This window comes from Gambusia affinis, linkage group LG02 (genome assembly GCF_019740435.1).
Source record: "Gambusia affinis linkage group LG02, SWU_Gaff_1.0, whole genome shotgun sequence".
Taxonomy (NCBI): Eukaryota; Metazoa; Chordata; class Actinopteri; order Cyprinodontiformes; family Poeciliidae; genus Gambusia; species Gambusia affinis.
The window spans coordinates 18,842,115-18,861,071 of NC_057869.1; the positions used below are offsets into that span (position 1 = coordinate 18,842,115).

Genomic DNA, 18,957 nt, shown 5'->3' on the forward strand with positions numbered 1-18,957 from the left:
GCTGTGTAAAATGTGACAAGTGTGAGATGTCTATACAGTGTCCCATGCACAGACTCTGGAATTCATTTTTATTCAAAAATAAAATGGATTTACTTGAAAAAAATGACTTCTTGTTTCTTGTTTAGCATCAAAACCAATTGTGCTGCTCTCCCTCAATACAACCTTATATCTGGACAGGGTCCAAATTATAAATCTTTCCTTAAATAGAAACAAACTCCCACATTAATATTTAGATAAATATTAATCTAAAGCATATCTTTCATGTGCTTAAAACATATTTCTGCCTGGACAAGTTCTCTTTATTTTTATTTTTTAGAAATGGTCAAATTTGCATAATTTACATTGATTTGGTCTCCAGGGTTGAGTTGTTTAACTGAACTATATAAATGTTCAAAAAGGTTGAGGTCAAAGTCATGACAGAAGCTTATTGTTGGCCTACTTTACTCAGTTTTAATGCTGATGATTTAGGGAAACTTTGAAGAATTTCTTCTATGATGCGCCTATCAGTTTGCTTTGCAGTTGCAACTTAAGTCCTCCAAACTTATTGTTGTGGCCTAATATTTCAGCTTTTGTCTTTTCTGAGATCTTGCACTCAGAAGATACTTGGGTTGCCACAGATTTTAGTCTTACTTGAATGTATCAATGTTGGAGCAGGAGCTTCTTTGTTGAAGAAGTTCCTGCTTATTCAACAAAGAAGTTGTGACCAGAGACTCAGTTTCTAGTCGTGACCAGGAACTCAATTAATTAATTGTCAACTTTGACACCGATGTTCCAGAGCCTTGACGTTTCTGATTGACTTAAGACTTGGGCCGTTACAGATAAAAAGATCCAGGAGCCACTCTTGAAACAGTCCAATCACGAACACCATTGAAAGATAAGTAACTATTCTTATAGGTCAGACTCATTCTGATAATCCAACCTTTGGCCCTTCCATTTCTGATAAGAATGGCAGGATCTTGTTAATAGCAAACAAACATCAAAAAGGAGAGAATAAAATGCATCAGTAAAAATCCTGAAAGTAATGTCTATGATGAGTATGTGTAATCCTCTCTCTGATAATGTGCGTGTTTGCTCTCAGATTGAATGCCTCTTGCATAAATATTCTCTTTCCACTGTTTAAAATCCCAAACTACTCCTTTCTTTGTGATGGGTTTGATTTTTATTTAAGAAGCACATATTTCTTTACCTTTTAGTCTTTCTCAAAAAACAAAAAACAAAAAAAAAAACTCAGGAATGCCAACAATCTGTGCATGGAGGATATTTTCAGTTTAGGTTCCTCTTCCTCTGATCTCACTTTGTAAGGTGACACCAGAAACCTGCAGGCGTGTGCAAGAAGTCTTGTTTTAACTCTTCCCCCTGTTTCACTCTCATGTACTCTCATTTGGCCGAGCTGAGGGAGATGAACATCTGGTCCTGAGTCATGTGAGCGTGAGGACAATTCACTGCAGAAGAAAGGAAGTACACCTTCGGAAAGGTCTTACCGAGTTGGAGTTTGGCAAGTATTTTTTAATTTTATTTCAACATCAGTGTGGTTAATTGTGAGAGAATAGAAAGTAACAATAAGATGAATGTATGTGAATTGGATTAACAGCTGTATCCCAGACAGAGTTTCAATGTGATTTTAGTAAGCATTCAGTTTCTTTTTAAAGATGAAAATAATAAGATTTCTTGTATAGCAGTGGATTTTTCTACAGGTTTTAAGATGCATTACTTGCCAAAATGTCTCAAAAACTCAACCGGTAATATGAGGTGTTGTGAGGTCACTGCAATAAATACTTTATTTTGATGCCCTTTTTCTGTAAGACATTATTCAAAAGACATTTGAGTTTCTTTGTGACACCCAGTCAAATTAAAAATCATAATTTCTCACAGTTGCATATTTGAACACAGCAGCATAATACAAACCTCCTTCTCCTCTGAACATTTAAAGTTTCTGTTGTCAAGCAAGGGCTGATGGAAAGTTGCTGGAGCACTTAAACTTGCTTAATATCTGTTGTTCATTTGCTGTCTTACGTGACATTTTTATACCCCAAAAACCCGCAAGACATATAATGACGTCATCACAACTAAGAGTAACAACATAACTGGATAGATTTATGCATTCAATGTTATTAATCCCAATTATTCAGATGAATGGTTAGAAGTAATTTAGATGTAAAAGCTAAAATTTGTTGTTTTAAAGACAAAAGCAAAATTGACACTTTAGATTACTGAAATGATCATTTCAGCTTTCAGGTGTGAACACTGACTGCACTATAAGTGACACATTTTGTATATCGCTTTTTCCCTCTAAATAAACATGAGATGTATCGCTACCGCATCCAGTGGCAAAATTCTATGAACTAGTTGTGAAATTAGATGTTTGCCAAATACAACTTTTAGTTTTATTCCCAGGAGAAACCATGTTGAAGGCCATATAAGCTCAAACCATAAATCACACTCACACTTTACTTATTTACAACAAATGTGAAGTTTTTTAAGACACTGATTTATCTGAAGATTCATCACTCTGAACGGATGGCGTGTCATTTCAGCAGCTTCCGCCTCAATGCTGTGAAAATGTTTAATAGCCCAATTAAGAGATTGGGGATGCCACTGAAGCAAATCTTTGCAAGCGTTCAAGGCAGACGAAAATAAATGAGGTGGAATAGAAACACAGATACAAGCATAGACCTGTGGGCGTGCGTGTGTGTGTGTGTGTGTGTGTGCGCGTGCTGACAGATTCTACGCCACGCTCTGCAGGAGAATAAAGACTGCCAGTGTCTGAGAGCTGGACCTGTGGATGACCTCTGCTTCGTCTTTCCCAGCAGAGCCGTCCTGTAGCAGAGGCGTGAATCTTGCACTTGGATGTTTTCTTAGAGAGGTTCTCATGGCCCGCAAGTCAACCGGTTAGACAAACCTTAAACTCAGCAGGCAGTGCCCTCCATCTACACAATATAATCACACCCTAAAGGCCTGTCCCATGTCTGGATGGAGAACTTACAAAGATTCTCTTTCAGTATGATCTGTAAGAGTCATATAGTAACTTAATCATCGTCAGCAAAACAAAGTCCAGAACTCACTAACAGACTGTATGTACAGTGTCCACCGTGTGTGGACATATTTTCTTACAAAGGATGAGGAAATGATAACATTTATGTCATCTCAAATGTATTTTTTTTATTTACATCATAATTTGTGAGGATTGAGACCTTGGAATTTTAACAGTTACTTGTTTGAGGTAGGATTCCCATAAGGCTTGTCGCTAAATGAAATGCTGCGGTGGCTCAACAGTTCTGAAAAGCTCTCCTACTGAGATAATCGCAAACTTCCCAGGAAAACATGTTGAGCTGATGGGAGCATCTGTCTCATAATATTTTAATACACTTTTCTCACCAGTCTTACCTTAACACATAAACAAATGGCCTGGGCAATGGACACCAGTACGTAACGTCAGAACCTCCACCTGGTGTAGCTTGGTCAGCTTTTCAAACAAAATGGAAGGTGTTTCCACTTAAAGTAAGCTGCAAATTGAACTCATCTCAGCACATGCCATGTGCCCACTATCTGGGCGGAGCTGATAAAGAGGATGCCAAGAGGTGGCTGGTAACTCTGGAGGAGCTGCAAAGATCTCAGTCTTAGGGAGAACAAGTTGAAAGAAACTCTATTAATCTTACTCTCATTATGCTAGAGAGTCCCAAAAGCCTTTCATTGTCTAAGGAAGACAATAAAGAGGCCAACTAGAAATCTACCATAAGCCTGGTAGGCAATATAGCAAACGTATGGAAGAAGCGCTGGTCAGTGACCAAAAGGACGCTGGAGTTAATAAGGTGTAGGGATGCTTTTCTTCAGCTGGGAGAGGCCAGATTTCTGATATCCTTGTCCAGATTTAACAAACTTTAAGTTTGTCAGAGCCCATTTGTCTGCAGTAACACAATAACAATGCCTTCTGCAGAGCCACTATGATGCTTATTGTGTTGCATGTCCACCAGCAGACTTCCTGTACTTCATGCTTTTCTGAACTACAAAATGTTAAATTAATCCTAATTAATTTAACATTTTGTAGTTAAAATGTGTATATATATATAAACTGATGAAAGTTTCCCTGAGCTTGGCACTAAGCTGGGAAACAATTTCCTTCCTGTCTTGTAAAGACTGTGCCAAACTTTCTCCTCTTCCACACTTTTGCACAGCCATGCTGGCTAAAATCTTCCAGAACAGAGTTACTTTTGTTTCAGTCAGTCTTTGCTCACAGTGCCTCTGGTTCTCACATGTGTTTACATGAATCTTGGTTCATTTGACTATCAAAACAAACAAAAGATGTTTTGCATGTTGCAATTACCAGTAGCTCTGGGGAAGAGTCTCAATATCGTCTCATATTGGGACAATACGAGACGATATCAGATGCCTCTTGGTTATTTACTTCTCTAACCCAAAAAGACCTGCTCTCCTGAATGAGAAAGTGTTTCAGATGGCCTGTTTTGACATTTTGCCCAGACATGTATATTTCCCGTATGCTGAATGTTAGTTACTTTGCCCCTTATAAATGTTGTAGGAAATGGGGATGATGAGAAAGATAAATTCTGTCTGAAGATGTAAATCTGAGTAGAGGTTCAAAAGAGTTGTTAGCTCTTTTGAATTAAGCAAAAACTAAGGTTTTAGAGAGCTATAAACCCTTTACGACAAAGTCAATACTTGTAGACTGCATTGTTGTATACAGCGACAGTCAAACATTGTCTTCAAGTAAGAAGAGCACTATTTCAGTATAGTTTTACTCAAGTAGAAATTAAAGTAATTATTCAAATTATGCAAATTGTTGTTTCTGCAAGTGTCAATTTCACTCATTTTTCTGAAGATTTAAAAACTATTAAACTGTTTAGGACAGAGATTGTGTGGGATTTATCACAGCAACGTTTATGAGAAAGTTTGTAAAGTCTCAAAATAGCTTTAGATTTGACCCAGTTCAGGAAAAGAAACACCTCTGCTATTTGCTTTTCTTCAATACTCAACTGTGGGATTTGAATTTATGTGAAAATGAAACTTTAAACTGAGCTGTTTGTTCTTAACTCCAGATAAGACCATTTGCTGTTTGAGTTGTCACCGTAATTCCAGCTGATTAGCCAGAGTTTCTCTAATAGTTAGAGCATGTCTCTGCAAGAGGCCATGCTTTATGATGGAGTTTGCTCTGGGAACAGAATAAATGAGCCATGTAGCAGCACCAGGAGACCAGCTCAGGGCAACGCCTGTACGTCTTATTAAGCACAATCTGTCTGCACTCAGTCAGTTTAATCCCTTTGATTGATGGATTTCTGCAGGATTGTTTGGTTAAAATTACAAGATTGATGCATCGAACACAATGCTGCAGCCAGAGTTTGGTAAATTTCAACACATTGCTTTTGCTGGTGCCATTTAACTATCATTATTGTTTCGCCTTAAAGATCCTTCTGTTTGCATATTCTGTTTAATGTAGCCTTTGCAATACAAGCGTGATGTTTGTTTTCTTTGGACCAAATATTTATTTTGACTTCATAATGTACTGATCTTAATTTGGCTATCAAAAACCATCTCGACCACAGCAAAGGGAAACCAGTTGAGTGCCACCTTTTATAAAATGTTACTAAAAGTATATATTTCATAACTATTACTTATGTTTCTTGGACAGTTACAATATGATCTGTTACATATTTTCAGGTTTTAAATGAATTGAAATTCCTTTTAAAACATAGATGAAAATGTAAAACATATCTAATCTTTGCTCCATCAGCTGGAGGGGAATCATGGAAAGTGAAGCGGGAATGCTGAGCATGGCCAGCCTTGATGATCCTCTGAGTCCGACGCACCTGACCGGGTTGGGAATGAGCTGCATTCTCTCTCCAAAGTACAGAGACTTGGGGCCGGGCCTCGCCTGTCTTCATACGTACAACCAGTGGTTGCCTTTCCGCCATGATGCTAGCCTCCTGCCCATGAAAGAAGATCTGGCCCTCTGGCTCAACTCTATTATGGGTAAGAAGTCTTCTTTGTATTACAAATTACTATAGTCTGCAAGGGGAAAAAAATAAATACATACATTTTTTTCCCCCTCAGGTTGTGCAAACACAGGTGTTTTTCAATCTAGGAAGTTGAATAGGAGGATGTACATGTGAAAAGCACCACCATGGCACTTTATTCACATCAGCTTATTTTAAGTTTTTGTTAGTTGAAGATGAAAAGGACCCAAAAATGTTTAGTTTGATTAAAGCATTTAGAACCATCTATGCAGTCCGTTTTCTTTAGCACAAAAACCAAATCAAGTTAATTATTGTCCCAAATCCCTGAAATCCCCCTGCATTCAGAGATGTCTCTCTCCACTCGCTTGCATTGTGCAGGAAAATATGAAGAGTCTGCACATGTCAGAACATGTGGAAAGATGTGATTCAGACTTGATAGATCTCTTGCGCCAAAGACTCATCCTTCAAATCCCCTGGTTCATTTGGTGAACTTTTCATTCCCCCTCAATGTGATTCTCACTATTAAGTCACTGACAGGTTAAAGCTGTCATTAAGTTAATAGAAATGAAAGTCTATATAAATGTTTTATTGTCACCAGGTACGTCTGATCATTGTACTTTTGTGATTAGTGTGTTTGTATCTATTCCTTAGGGTTGAACCTCACTGCGGACAGTTTGATGGGAAGGTTGGATAATGGTGTTCTCCTCTGTCAGCTGGCACAAATGCTCCAAGAGAAGATGATTCTCACCAGCAACAACAAGGTGCTGTAAAATCACGACTTCATTGCAACTATTCACAGCTGACTTTCTATTTACTGGTGTCCCTAACTTAAGATTAACTTGCTGAAATAGGATATACACTTGTCTTTTGGAAAGGGCAAAGAGAAATGAAGCTCTGTCTCAGGTCACATTTAAACTGTAAAATGTCATGGGTTCCTCGTTAAAATCATTTATTCATAATTGACATATAGACTTTTCACCAATGAGTGTAGGGCACTCTGACTCCATCCCTATGCTCAAGCATTGTCTTTACCCACATAACCATGTAATTTTGTGACAGAGACTGGTGCCTATTCCCATCAGTCAGATGTGTCAGTACACAGAGCAAATAATTATGTACAGACAGCCAAACGTAAGACAACTTGTCCAATTAATTAACCACACATATTATTGGAGTGTTTTATTAAAGTGATTTCTGGATTCTACCACTCTGCCGGCAAGCAAGCCAGAGTCTGTCTGACGAGCCAGAGGCAAACAATGGCATGTCAAATTGTGGTTAAACAAGGAAAGCAATTATATTTCCACACAGGTCAAGGTTGGTAGCCTTTTTGTCTCAACAAATGAAATCGTCATCTAAACACTGCTTGTTGGATTTGCTCAGGTTATCTGTGTCTGAGATAGATAGATAGATAGATAGATAGATAGATAGATAGATAGATAGATAGATAGATAGATAGATAGATAGATAGATAGATAGATAGATAGATTGATAGATAGATAGATAGATAGATAGATAGATAGATAGATAGATAGATAGATAGATAGATAGATAGATAGATAGATAGATAGATAGATAGATAGACAGATAGACAGATAGATAGATAGATAGATAGATAGATAGACAGACAGACAGATAGATAGATAGATAGATAGATAGATAGATAGATAGATAGATAGATAGATAGATAGATAGATATAGATAGATAGATAGATAGATAGATAGATAGATAGATAGATAGATAGATAGATAGATAGATAGATAGATAGATAGATAGATAGATAGATAGATAGATAGATAGATAGATAGATAGATAGATAGATAGATAGATAGATAGATAGATAGATAGATAGATAGATAGATAGATAGATAGATAGATAGATAGATAGATAGATAGATAGATAGATAGATAGATAGATAGATAGATAGATAGATAGATAGATAGATAGATAGATAGATAGATAGATAGATAGATAGATAGATAGATAGATAGATAGATAGATAGATAGAATCTTTCAGGTTTTTACAACTTTGGTGCCTGTACATTGACCAATATATCTTAAGAAAAGTATTTTTGCTTTACTTGAATTTGCTCATAAAAGGTTATTTTGTCTCAGACTGTCAGAAAAGCTGATAAATGCAAGCTGTCCAGTGCTCTTCTCTGTTATGTTTGACTTTGCTACAGTGGTGTTCTGACAAGATATTTTTCCTATATTGCATTTTTTGTGCACAGACCAATCTCCACATTGAATAATGCAGCACCAACTTCTATGAACACATATAGGCTGCTACAACTAGATTTTTTTGTTTGTCTTGTTTCCCAATATGTAGGTTTAAGGACTGTCTGAAGACTAATTTATATTTTCTGTAAGAAAAAATAAACTTGCACCCATTGCAGACTCACTTCATAACTCTTAAACAACTACAGGCCTTTGTCAGAAGAGTGATCCACTGGCGAGCCGATGCAACTTCTGGATCCTTTTTCGCCCGAGACAATACTGCCAACTTCCTCTACTGGTGTCGAAAGATTGGAGTTGATGAGGCACACCTTTTTGAGTCTGAGGACCTGGGTGGGTTAAATCTGAAGTATTTTTCTCCCTAAACAACTCTGACGTGTTTCTCCCTCTGCTGACAAACTATTGCACAGCATTAATTGTGCATTTAAGTACAACTTAAATTTGTACTAACTTCACACTATGTGATATTTTACCTTGCTGCAATTGCTTAAACCTAAATTTGACTGTATATGCAGAAAAGGCCATCTGTGATTTAAAAATGACAACTACCAGGAAAATTCAGGACAATTCAGTTTGTGTCTTTAAAATATATTTTTTTGTTATGATTTCTAGTCAGTTTTGACTAAAAACATACAAATCTCTACTCAAAAACTGATAAGAGTTTTAAATTTGAGTCAAAAACAACAAAACAATTGTTTGGCCAGGCAATAATTAAAGTTTTGAAATGAGGGAAATGAGAGTCCAGAAGATCACAGATTACAACAGGAAATCTGGGTAGTTACCCAAAGAGGGCTATGAATAAAATAAGTGGTTGTAATCTGATTTATGAGCAGAAAGCAAATATTATAGAGTCAACAGATGGTATGCTGATTGACGTTTAGATTTCAAAAGGAGTGTCTTCATATTATTTAACATAAACTTGCTCTACAATTATCACAGAGGATGGAAATCCAGTATTGTTAAATATTTTACTTGCGTTTCTCTGCACACCTCTAACTTGGGCCTGTCCAAGCAAGATAGAGATGAGTGACCAAGATAATATGGAAGTAAATCCACAGGACGTATAATTGCAATGGAGATTCCTCTCTCTGTGTTTCTTTTGCAATGAAAAAAATGCCCTCACCTGAAGGGACCCCCATGAATTCCTGTTCACCTTTAAAGATAGGAAACCACAGTGAGGAAGGATATTCCCTGTACCTCCCTCTCCTGCTTCAGGAGGAGCTCCTGTTTCCTTTTGTCAAAAACAGACTTTTATCTCCAGAAACAACTTTTCTTTCATGTGAGTCACATTTCTATTCTTCCTTTCATCGTTTCTGCTCTGTCTCCTGATGTAGTCCTACACAAGCAGCCTTGGGAGGTGTGCCTCTGCCTGATGGAGCTGGGACGCATTGCAGCCAGGTAAACTAAACTTGGCAAAGTTTCAGGGAGTAGACAAAAAATACCTTAACTGTGCTAAATTAGAAATAGAAATTGTCAAAATTAGACATTTGTATTTTGGGAGGGCAGCCCTGGTGCTGTTGAGAGAAAATAATAATAATAAAAAAAAAACAAGAAATGAAATTTTAGCTCAGGATTTAACTTTTTAGACGTATCAAAACATACCCAATTACACTGGGTATAAAATTTTAAAATCTCAAAGTGAGTGAATGTGAGAGTTGTAATAATAATCAAAAACAACTCATTACTCATAGCTCATGTGGGAATTACACCTTTCACTACAATCAAACAGGCTTACTTTGTTGATACCCAAGTGGAATTTGATGTTCCATCAAGCCCTGACTGGAAGTAAATGAAATGATTTTATGTTGATTTTTTTTTGTTACATCTCACTGACAGGTACGGAGTGGAGCCACCAGGCCTGGTGAAACTGGAAAAAGAGATAGAAAGAGAGGAGGCTGGGTGCTTATCTCCAGCATCTCCTCTCTGCTTCTTTTATCCAGCATCATTGTACTCACCACCACCAACGTTGCCCCTTCCCTCAACCCCTTCCCCTCCTCATTCACCTGCCCCCCTCACTTCCAACACAACCTGTGTGCCTGAACCTCTCACTACCTCCTTTGCCTCTGATCTTCCATCAGCCACCACAGACCCTCTGCCTACATGCTCGCCCCCTCCTCAGCCCCTCCTCTTAGCTCCTAGCCTTTGTACAAGTGCAGCCTCAACACAACCCTCTTTGTTCTCTTCATCTTGCACCACTGACACATCTGCTTCAGCTCTGCTGTCAGCGCCCCTAACAGACCAAACTCTGGGATCCTCTGCTGAAATCTGCCCAGCCACAGAAAACAAACAGACTCCCAAAGTCTGCAAAACTGCAAAACCCTCCCAACCAGCAACACAAACCCCTCGTTCTTCCAACAAGTCCAGAAGCCGAAGGAGCGTCAGCACAAGCATTTTGGATGACATTGTATGCATTTTTTTTCCAGTGAAATTTGTTTTGTTTGGCCTTACTTTGTTAGTTCCTTGACCCTGAAGTAGATTTTTTTTTTTCTTTCAGGTGAGAAGCATTATTGAAAATCCTCCCTGCAGCTGCCCCACAAGGTTCCCTGTTGAGAAGCAGCCAAAAGGCTGCTACCGTGTAGGGGAGAAGGTTCTGTATTTAAGGGTAAGAATCCTGCTAACTTAGTCTGAAAAATACACAAATACGTCTTAGGCTGTATATAAACCACCTAACTCTGTCTTCAAAGCTGGCTATATCCAAGCATGTGACTGGAAAGTTGAGTGGAAGAAAAAAGCTTGGCAGAAAAAGTACTCAAGCAACATTCGTAAATCATATCCTTGAGCGGATCGTGAAGCAAAGGCTATGGAAGACTTTGACAAACAATCACTTTGACTTCGACTTGAGTCACCGCTTTAAGATCCACGACACACAGACATATCAGGAAAAAAGCTACAACAATGGCTTTCCATGTTTTAGCTAATTCTGCTAAAATTTCTGTATTTAAACTAACAGAAATAAGTCTTGGCACCAACTACATAACATACTCAACATGTTTTTTATTAAATATAATGCGTTTTGCTGATGCTTGTGTTTATTGGGATGCACCTGTATATAAACAAATACAAAGGTAATTATCATGATTACAAATAGGTAAGTTGATTAGTAACATAGAGCAGGTGGTAGAAGTGAGAACTAACAGATCAAGACTCCAAGACTAGAACTAGATTCTAGCAAAACCATGAAACCCAACCCTAAAACATCAAAAAAAAAAAAAAAAAAAAAAAAAAAAGAAAAAGCAGCAGAAATAAACACTGGTGCTGTTGGTAACTAATACCTGCAGGTGGCCTTTGAGAATTTTTTTGTGATGCTGTAATAATGTATAAAAACATCTAAATACAAAGTAAAATATGGTGTCCCTGAAGGCGGAAATTCAGCAACTGCGTGCCTTTCAGCCGTCTTCAGTCATGCTCCACTCATATGCGTCCGTATAGAGGCTCAAGGAATGGGAGGCAGGGTTGCTTGGCAACCAACGGTCAGAATAGGATTCAGCTGACAAAGATTGTATTCAGGATGAGGATGTAGACCTTCAGCGAAGAGTACAAAACCTGGAGGAAAAACAAACCCGGCTCTCTGAGGATGAGTGTGCGGAGACGTGACCCTGGCGTGTGGTTTAAATGCCAGCCCACTTGGGAGCCTCAACCATCTGCGTGAAGGAGGTTTTAAATATGAGGGGCGAGTTTTTTGCGTCCACCCATCTACACAAATAAATAGCATTAATGCACTACGGCTGACTTCAGGACATACTATCTGAATGCTGTCAGCTCTGTAGATGAAGCATAAGAAGAATATTTCCTCTTCATCAATACACAAAGGTTGCCTTTAATTCTAGGAACTTTAATTCTTTGGTCACTGGGTAAAGTCACTGAAGACAATATGAATCAGTATAGTTTCTAAGATATAACATATCTTTTGTTGCATCTGTAAAACATCAGTGCACACCTTTAAGTCAAAGCACAGCCGTTTCCTTTCAGCAGACTTCTCAGCTACATCGCATGAACACCAGGGAAAGTCAGCCAAGGCTAACATGGAGACAATATACTAACCAAAGCAAGTGCAAGTATTTTGACGTAGACAGTGAAATATTTTATTTTGTTGCAGCATTTTAATGATTGGTTTTTCTACAGCATGCATGTGTTGTTTTGCCAGCTGCACTCATCCTTTCTGTGCAGCCTGGTCTCAGAGTATGTCAATGTCAACATAACTGTGTCCAGCTGTCAGTTTCCAACCATAATTACCAGTTTAGACAACAACTACGATTCTGCTTTTCCCTTTCACATGACTGCTGCCAAGCAACCACATCTCAGCCGTTCTAACGGAGTGGCACGGCCCATCAGCCCTCATGTCATTTGTTACCTTGAAGCCCACTGATGCCTCTGGGTGTGCAGGGAAACATGCCATACACCTCAATTAGCATAAATCGTGATAACCCCTGCACTGCTTCTGGGAGAGCACTTGGTGTGTGCATACCTTTTTAAAGACCAGATACTATTGATTACCGAGGCAAAGTCATTAGCAAGGGGCTTTAATCAGACAGCTTGTTAATGAGCGGCGGAGCATGACCGCCCCTCCTCACGTGTAAACTTCACACCCATCCCTTCCTGCCTCCCCTCCTTCTATTCCCTCTGGAGACTATTCAATCATGCTGGCTGTGGAGTGCCTTGCCATTCTTTGGTGTTGAAAAAGAGGAAAGGTTTCCTTTCTTTCTGAAACCAATTAGGTTTTCCTTCAGCTTTGTAGCAGGGATACGGACTGATGGTGTCCATAGAAAGAAAATGCATTTAAACACCCCTGGATTGTCGTGGAAGCTCGTTTATGTTTTTCATGTTGTAGAAATCTTGTTTTGAAGATGATGCGTCTGGGTAAAACCATCAAAGGAGGAAAATCCTTCTCCTTCCTTGTCTTTATTTGTAAACTCTTTCAGCCTCTGTCAAGTACTCTTGAGTAAAACATTAACGAAATTATCTCACTGCTCTTTGTCTTCTCATGTTAACTTCTGATCCTAAAACTGATGGAGAACATTAGAAATAATTGATTTTGTTTTGTTTTGCTCTGTTTTATTAGTGTGTTTTTTTTTTTGTTTTTTTTTTTTTTGTTTTGGGGGGGGGTTGGGGGGGGGGGTGGGAGAGGTTGTATAGATGTATGCCTTTAAAATAATAAAAACTTTAATAATCAGAAATAATTGACCAAAAAAAAAAAAGCCAACATTATACACTGTGAGAATTGCAAAATTGAATAACTAATTTAAAACTGAATAAACATTAAACGCTTGCTTATAAAAAAAGGATTTTTTTTGTTGTTGGCAATACAGCTAAAGAACATCCAGAACGTCTAAAAATGAAAGTTGATATAGTGTCAACATTTTATTAAACATTTCATTAAGTAAACTCGTGTTATACCGTGTCATCTTGGTGAACTAATAGCTTCACAGATGTACTTTATGAGATAGATATGATAACTTCAGCTTCAGAAGTTAAACTGCATTTGCTAAATACTGCATAAACTTACTCTGAAAGATGTTGGTCTAAATTATGTCTGCATACAAACTTATTGCTATTCATAATTACTTTACCTTGCTGCGATTGCGACTGCGCTTCTCACTGTGTTAAGAATAAATATGTGCAACGTGAGGTTTTAATAATATATTTGCATCTATTCCTGAGTCGTCACTGGCAAACATCACCACCTTAGCATGACATAAAAGCAACAAGCTTTAATGTGAATTCTTTACTCAAAGAGACCAAGTGGACACCAGAGTTTGTAAAATGTACTCACTGCTCTCTGTATTGTTATCACAAGCTCATATTCACCATCTTTTCCATCTAAGATTAATGTGTAGGAATGGAAACACTGCTAGGAGTCAAGACATGCAGTTAGCTTTAGCCCATGATACAGTTTTATAGTTTTGCATACTGCAGCTAAGATGAATAATTCAGAGTCAAGGAAGGTTTGATTTCTACTAATCATGTTTCATGCAGAGTGGGATTTCTTGCAAAAACAGAAAACCTGCATGAGTACTTCAGGAATTGGACTTTATCATTCATATTGGTTTGTTTCTTTATTGTTAAATATAAATTCTGGATGCGATTTCCAACAACATCATAAGAAGCGGATGTGGCTAAAGCCTGCCTCCTATTGGCAAGTGTTTTTCCTCAGCCCTCATACACTCATGCATATTTCATCAGGAGAGGAGAGAAAGAATCAATGGAGCAGCCAGGGAGGAGGACACATGGGAATCTAGACTGTGGTTTACGGGCTGCAGACGTAGCACACATTGTTTGGAAAACTGAGCCGGGGGTGACATATATAGACGGGTCAGTCCACAAAGCGACCTTTTGCAGAATATTTTATCACAGAATGGCATCTTTTATTCTGATGATCACTTTGGTAAAAAGGGGAGTAAAATACTCGGCCCCTTTAAAAGGAGATTAAAGCAGATTAATATGCGGGATACAGATGCCAAGTCAAACACCTCCAGTTTTATTAGCTGACAAAATGTAGGAATAAAATCGGAAAAGAAATTATGACTGGAAGGACGACAGACTCATTATATGGTGACTGATGAGATGTTTATCCAGCATGTCAGACTTGACCCCTGTCAACCTTAACATTTTAATCCGCGGGATGACAGCTGAGCCGAACCGTGTCTGGAGTTTCCTTTGAAGCTGCTCGATTGGTCGGCCTCTCTGCGCATGTCTTTGCTTGTAGCATTGATTCACCCACCCTCACTCCCGCCTCTGGCTGCCAGTGTGCCGTGTTAAACACACATCTGCACACGAGAGGAGAGGATCCGTGTGTGTTACCACGATTTTAATGGTTTAGTAATGAAGGGTTTATTGGTGGCAGACGTGAGGGGGTTGCTGGGGTCGTGGACAGTGGCAGGAAATGGATGGCTTTGTAACCTCCCCTGGGAGGCTGTGCTGAACTCATTTCAATTTCTTTTTCCTTTACAAGGCTTGATGAAATCTGTAAATAATGGTTTTGATTGAGATTCAACTCACCTCACTGAAACTATAGTCATCATACACCCTGGTCATGGTGTGGTCCTTATTTTTGCCAGTAGCTTTCGTATGCTTTGTGTTGCAGATCTATACATGTGCATGTGTGAGGGTGAGTGTGTGCGTGAGCATGCATGCTTATGTCTGGATTAGAGCTGCATGTGTGCTCAGCTGGTGCCTTGAGATGCAATTTCATTTGGTTTAATGAGATTTGGACAAAGCAACCCAAGAGATTATTTGGTTCTCATTGCCAGAGCTACAAGTCCAAGAAGCTTGTGATAATTACAGTGTTTTGTGTGTGTGGGTGCGTGCGTGGGTGTGTGTGTGTGTGTGTGTGGGCATGCACACCGTGTATGTGTGTGTGTATTGTGTGATGTCCTGCTTTTCATATAAATAAGAATTCCCAAACATGCACTGACCTTCCTGTCTCATGTCACCTTTACAGATGCTGAATGAGCGTCATGTCATGGTTCGTGTTGGCGGTGGGTGGGACACTTTCATCGGTTACCTGCAGAAACACGACCCCTGCAGAGGCGAGGGAGGAGCGGGAAAAGGGAAGCCGGCAAGGCCTGAGGTCAGGGCCTGTCGGGACAAATTAAAATCCGCCGGCCTGAATGTTTCAACAGAAAATTATATGGTGGTTGGTGTTCACCGTGGTGGAAAGAAATAGAGTCTCAAAGAGTTATTTTAATAACCTCTTTTTTCCCCAGTGTTGAAAGCCAAAATTCCCCTTTTTTTATTCATCACTGACAGAGATGACTGTCCTTTCGGGATGGCTAAGATGATTTTTTTCTTAAGAACCTCTTTTACAAACTTAAAAATTTTGATAGTCAATGAATCTGTGCTTTTTTTATGAGGAAATGTAATAAACTAGCTAACTTAAATATTTCTACTAACTGTTTTCACTTTAACATTGAGTAATAAAGCAGAACACCTTGAGAAGTCAGGGATAAAGATTGAAATAGCGGCTTGCTGGAGCACTAGCTTTGTCTGTAGAAGTAGCCATGATGACCTGGATGATCTGAAGTATTACGATCGAGGAACTGATTAAAATAAACCAAAATAATCCAGGATCAGTTATATATTTCAATAATGACTAGTCTGGTTAAGTATGAATGCAAGCTGTTCTTCTTCTTACTGTAAATTGAATCCTGCTAAATGTTGGAGTACGTAGTCTTGCCAGCAATAGATGGTTAAATCAAATAGTTCCATGTGTTTGTCTTTCTGCTGTTTACAGAATAAGGGGTTAAAAACGAGGAATAACTCTTTTTTTATTGGCTGTTTAATAGTTCAAGGCAAACATTATTTAAATTTCTATTAGGGCATAAATATTAGTGTGATTACAACACCACTACAGACAGCTCAGTGGCAACATGATAACAGATCTGCAGCAGTAAGACAACAAGCATGATAAGAATCAAAGCTGATTGCCTTGTACATTATTCTGCTGAAAAAAATCAAATCATGTCTTTTTTTAATCAACCTGAATTCCAGTTTTTGGTTTTTAATGTTCTGAACTTTCTAGATTCGTAATCTATCAAACCTCAAAAGTGTTCTTCCTTTGAATTTGCTTCTTTTCTCTTACAAATTCCTCTTTTGATTTGTTTTGTTTCTATTATTTTGTTTGATGCTATTATTTGGAAATGACCAATAGATTAGTCTGATCACTAAGACGTTTACTTTCGACGCTATTATTAACCTGCTCGAATGATGACCGGTTTCAATTGATTTGTAAATAAAATAAAAACATGTTTAAAAATGTTAACAATTTTATCATATCTCCTTTAAATCCAGGTTACCATTCTGTCTGTCTATGAGCCATTATTCTTAAAGTGTTACTGCACAGTCAAAAACAGGCAGTGATACTGCTATTGAAAGTTAGCAGTATCACTGAAAAAAGACCAGAAGCACTGACGCACTGCACTTTTTCCTACTTATAATTCTGCATTTAGAAAATCACTGGTTTAAAATCAATACTTATTCCAATAGTTTACACTAGTGCTATGGAAAAATCTTATCCTTATCATACAAATGCTAAGTGACAGTTTATTCGTATAATGATGAAAGCAAAGCACTCTGAAAGCTAAAGGCTCTGCTTTTCATCAACTTTATTCAAATGTATAAGCTCCCTCTAGATGGCACCATGTCCTCATTGACAAAAGGCCAGGCCTCACCCGGCAGCACTCTGCCGCTAAGATCATCTCTCCGCTCTTCTGGACTTCACTCCGAAGAACTGCTTCCAGTTTCAGCACCGCAGATCCATTAATAGAAATATTCCCCCTGCTTCCTCAGCAAGACTGGAGTTGTCACAAATTCACTCTTTAAAAGGAAAAGAAATAAGAGGCGGATCAAATGAGGATAATTTACAGATGTCCTTGGACGGCAATGCAGATAGCAGGCACAGATGAGAAGAAACAGCACTCACAGCATGTTAATAAATACATATTTTATTACATTAGAATAAATCAATAAAAATGGACACAGATTATTTTTTTGTCATATACTGAAAGAAACTAATGAGATCATGCAAGACTGTAATGTCTTTTTTAATCCCACACAACATCTGAAGTGGATGCACCCAGTATAAATGAACTGTAGAAAATAATAGCTGTGCTACTGAAACACGTGCCACTCTGAGGGGCGGCGTTTTCTCTCGCAGTACAAAGTTCCTCATGAAACACACAGGAGGGAACCACTTGAGAAGGATTTTACAACCTATCTGAGTTGTAAAACTTGAAAACACTGTTTTCAAGTGTTCTTTGTTTTTTGATATTTTGAGAGTCTTGCTACGGTGTGCTGCGGTTCTTTTTTAATCAAGTCAGGGGAGGTGTGATTCTGTGCTTCACAATATTTGTAAAACTTAGGGGTCGCATGATGGCACATCAAGGCCAGAGAAGTCAAATTTCCCCACCGACAATGTACAAAACATCTTGAAAGGGCGGTGTGCAACTGTGTTTGAGTCACAACAACACCTAATACTTGTAGTAAATGACCTATACATACAGTTACTGTAACTTTTTTTTATTGATATTTATATCAATACACATGAGTTTGGGTGTAAACTCAAAACTTGAGAAACCCAGATCATCTTGTTGCATTGCATTCTGTCAATTTTCTTTGTCACAATCTTACAAAAAAATCTTCATATATCATATTCAGAGTTTCTGATATACAAGAGCCTGGATCCTGAACACACGTCGTGGAATGAGGCTCCTTACATGCCCTGATCTTCATTTGCCTCATTATGTAACCTTATAAAAGCATATCTATCTCACACTCCAGGCTCACTGACCTTTACATGATGCAGCAAAGTGCAAAGATCTCACCACACACTGACGGTACAAGTTTCAGTCATGCGTTAGCTAATTTTCTCGTTAATGGCAATACTGGAAGGACTGAACATTACATAAAGTGTTGTTAACACACTATGACACCTTATTGGATATGAGCTATTTGACATAGTTGACAGAAGGATGATCAAGACTCATACCAGGTAATCAACACCTGACATCATGAACCACTGATGAAAGTTATTGTATTTTTTAATGAAGTTGTTCTAGTCAGTGAGAAACAGTAATAATCTCTGGAAGGTGATGTTCTCTGTTAATTCCTAATACCTGAAATGATCACTGGAAAAAATAAAGATAAGTGTGTTTTTTTTTTTATTTAAACTGAATATTAAATCATTTTTGGCTCAACATGACTTTCAGAGCTACTCACAATATTTAATCATATAATACACAAGTACAATATTTTTTTAACAA

At 38.2% G+C, this 18,957-nt stretch overlaps 1 protein-coding gene across 1 annotated transcript; it reads left to right on the forward strand.

The window, feature by feature from the left end:
* The first annotated feature begins 1,355 nt into the window (after positions 1-1,355).
* On the forward strand, positions 1,356-16,961 carry gas2b (growth arrest-specific 2b). Its single transcript, XM_044100615.1, has 8 exons — positions 1,356-1,495; positions 5,744-5,982; positions 6,618-6,727; positions 8,392-8,533; positions 9,535-9,598; positions 10,037-10,604; positions 10,695-10,802; positions 15,639-16,961. The coding sequence occupies exons 2-8, from the start codon at positions 5,757-5,759 to the stop codon at positions 15,861-15,863; spliced, it is 1,443 nt and encodes a 480-aa protein (XP_043956550.1). The 5' UTR covers positions 1,356-1,495; positions 5,744-5,756; the 3' UTR covers positions 15,864-16,961.
* Positions 16,962-18,957: the final 1,996 nt, after the last annotated feature.

Bases quoted from the DNA above. Each gene is read 5' to 3' on its own strand.
- gas2b (XM_044100615.1), top strand. From the start codon at position 5,757: ATGGAAAGTGAAGCGGGAATGCTGAGCATGGCCAGCCTTGATGATCCT. The intron at 6,728-8,391 runs GTGCTGTAAAAT...AAACAACTACAG, and splicing joins TTCTCACCAGCAACAACAAG to GCCTTTGTCAGAAGAGTGAT. The intron at 10,803-15,638 runs GTAAGAATCCTG...TCACCTTTACAG, and splicing joins AGAAGGTTCTGTATTTAAGG to ATGCTGAATGAGCGTCATGT.